General features: G+C 41.2%; 1 protein-coding gene across 1 annotated transcript; it reads left to right on the forward strand.

The window, feature by feature from the left end:
* Nucleotides 1-2061: 2061 nt before the first annotated feature.
* Nucleotides 2062-2556, forward strand: LOC117615682 (bifunctional epoxide hydrolase 2-like). The gene has a single exon (XM_034344816.1). It carries the CDS (start codon nucleotides 2062-2064, stop codon nucleotides 2554-2556), a length of 495 nt encoding a protein of 164 aa, XP_034200707.1.
* The last annotated feature ends 298 nt before the right edge of the window (nucleotides 2557-2854 follow it).

Consider the following 2854-nt stretch of genomic DNA (forward strand, 5'->3'; position numbering starts at 1 on the left):
AAATTGTAACCGAGGTCAAGCGAGTCAAACATCATCCCAACTGCTGGTGTTTCCTCATTTCTTACTTCAGGAATATAAACCCTCCCATTAGCTGTTGCACATTCATCACTGTCTGAGCCCCCTGACATTTTATCTAACTATATTATTGATCCACTTCTATAGTACTGCATAGCAATTATTCATTCATTAATCAGTCATTATTGCATCACAACATATCAATGCATTCCACTTACACAAAACATTGCCCAAATTGACACAAAATACGCATAGCCTAACTTCCAATTACACAAAAAGCAGCAAAATTTCATAAGTTACGTCATCTCTTGTCAAATAATCTGTTCAAAATAACATTAGAACCAATATGTTCAACTAAGAACACAAATGTAATTCAAACCACCAATTACAGAACTTCACCCAATATCCTCTCGAAATGCTTACTCCTAATGTCATTAAGCCTAAGTTTAGGTTCTTTTACCTACATTTCATGATTTTCCACCCCGACCAACAACAATGAACTAAGTATATTGAATATTCATAAGGAAATGACACATTATTGATTCCAAAAATGACGCATTATTGATGCCACAAATGACGAATTTCCCACCCTCAAAAAAAATAAACCAAACCCAATAAAATCAATCTAGCAAGTGAACTTACCTCTCAAAATCAATCGGGACCTCTGAAGTCAGTCAGCTGGAAAGAATGTGGTGGACATTAGAGAAGACTCTTTGGTATTTGAGACTCCATCTCTACCAAAATCGAGGAACAACTGCTGCTGTGGCTTCTAGCTACAAACAGAGAGATATGCTACTTTGCTTTCATCTGGAATCTTGTCAGCTGAATGAAAAAGAGAAGGGGCTTTCACTTGAGCCATAGAATCAAAACAGGGCAACAGCTAGGTAAGAGACATTCTTCGTAATACCCAGGTTACCATAGATCGCAGGCCTCCCAACGAGCTACTGACAGTCGAGTGACTATACGATTTGGGAGATTTGGATCCTTCTAATTGTGGGTTTGCTTTTCATTCAAAAAGAGAGGATTGTGTTCTTCAGTTTTTCACAGAGAGGGAAAGAGGGGAAAACTGAAGTTGGGTTTCTAACGGGTTAGATTTCAACCCGATTCTACATGCACCCTCTTTTAAAAACTCACCGTTGGATGAAATCCAACGGCTCTTACATACCCCTCACAAACACCCCTTATAACTTCCCACTCACTATAGACTCTCCCAAAATAGTGTGTAAAATAAATAGGAATGGAAATCTTAAAAATACTCCAATTAGACCCAATTTTTTTCAATCTAATAACAATTCCAATCCATATTTCATTACATTCATGTTCATAACAATTCCAAAACATATTTCATTAATTCATGTTCCTAAATTTCCCATCAAGAAGAGGAAAACCCTAGAAATTACTCTTACCGATTTTTGTATTTAACTTCGTTTGGCTCATGGGAAAAGAGACTTGGAAGGAAATCAATTGATTTCCCATGTTCGGTAAGTCCATGCATGGGAAATGGTTGCCTGACACATGAAAAATGGTTGCTTAGTACATGGTTCCCCCTCCTCCCTTGGGTTTTGTTTTCCTTCTCATGAGAAAGTTTGGGAAAATGAGCCAACATTAAATGCACATTTTTCATGACCATTTTGTTCCCATTAACAATTTAGAATTACAATATATCATTAAATGTTGTAAAGTCAAGAATGTGGAGTCCAAAATGGTAATGATGATGCTTGCCAACACCCACGTGAAGCCAAAGAAGAATGATCAAACAACCACAATGTTCTGCCTACAAATAAGGCTTCCCCCTCATTTGTAATTGTGAATAGAAACCTTCAATAAAGAGATCAGTTTCTATACTTTCTCTCTATCTCAATTCCCTCTCCAATTTCTCTTTAGTTTATAACACGTTATCAGCACGAATTCGCTTTAACAGTACTAGCTGAATTCTCTGATGAAACCCAGCCAAACATAACAGAGCAAGAAACAGAGAAACCAAGGCACAGAGAGAGAGAGAGAGAGAGAGAGAGAGAGAGAGAGAGAGAGAGAGAGTCAACAGAGATGGAGAAAACTGAGCACACAACAGTAAGCACAAATGGCATAAACATGCACCTAGCATCAATCGGTACAGGCCCAGTTGTGCTCTTCCTCCATGCATTCCCGGAGCTCTGGTACTCATGGCGCCACCAGCTCCTTTCTCTCTCATCCTTGGGCTACCGTTGCATAGCCCCTGACCTCCGAGGCTTCGGTGACACCGACGCACCACCTTCCCCTGCCTCCTACTCGGCCCTGCACATAGTTGGTGACCTCATTGGCCTCCTTGACCATCTGGGTATTGACCAAGTCTTCTTGGTCGGCCATGACTGGGGCGCCGTCATTGCCTGGTGGTTCTGCTTGTTCAGGCCTGACCGGGTCAAGGCCTTGGTCAACCTGAGTGTGGCCTTCAGTCCCAGGAACCCAAAGAGAAAGCCTGTCGATGGTTTCAGGGCCTTGTTTGGTGATGATTACTATATTTGCAGGTTCCAGGTGTCAAATATGAAGAGGAGTTCATCTTAAATTCTCAAGGCTTGAAGGCTATGTCAAAAACTTTGATGATGTAGTGGATGATTGTACCAATCACTTCACAAACATATGTGAAAGCAGAGAGAACAAAGGAAAAATGAGGTTTGGGAGAGTCAATGGGAGGAGCCGTGGCTCTGCTGGTGCACAGGAAAAAGCCAATAATGGAGGTGGGCGGTGGAGCCAATGAGCTCAGTCAAGTCTACAGCAAAGGAGTTGGGTTGGGTGCTGAGATTATTGGGACCTTTGTGCTAGTTTACACTGTGTTCTCTGCTACTTACCCCAAGAGAAGTGC

This window comes from Prunus dulcis, chromosome 1 (genome assembly GCF_902201215.1).
Source record: "Prunus dulcis chromosome 1, ALMONDv2, whole genome shotgun sequence".
NCBI lineage: Eukaryota > Viridiplantae > Streptophyta > Magnoliopsida > Rosales > Rosaceae > Prunus > Prunus dulcis.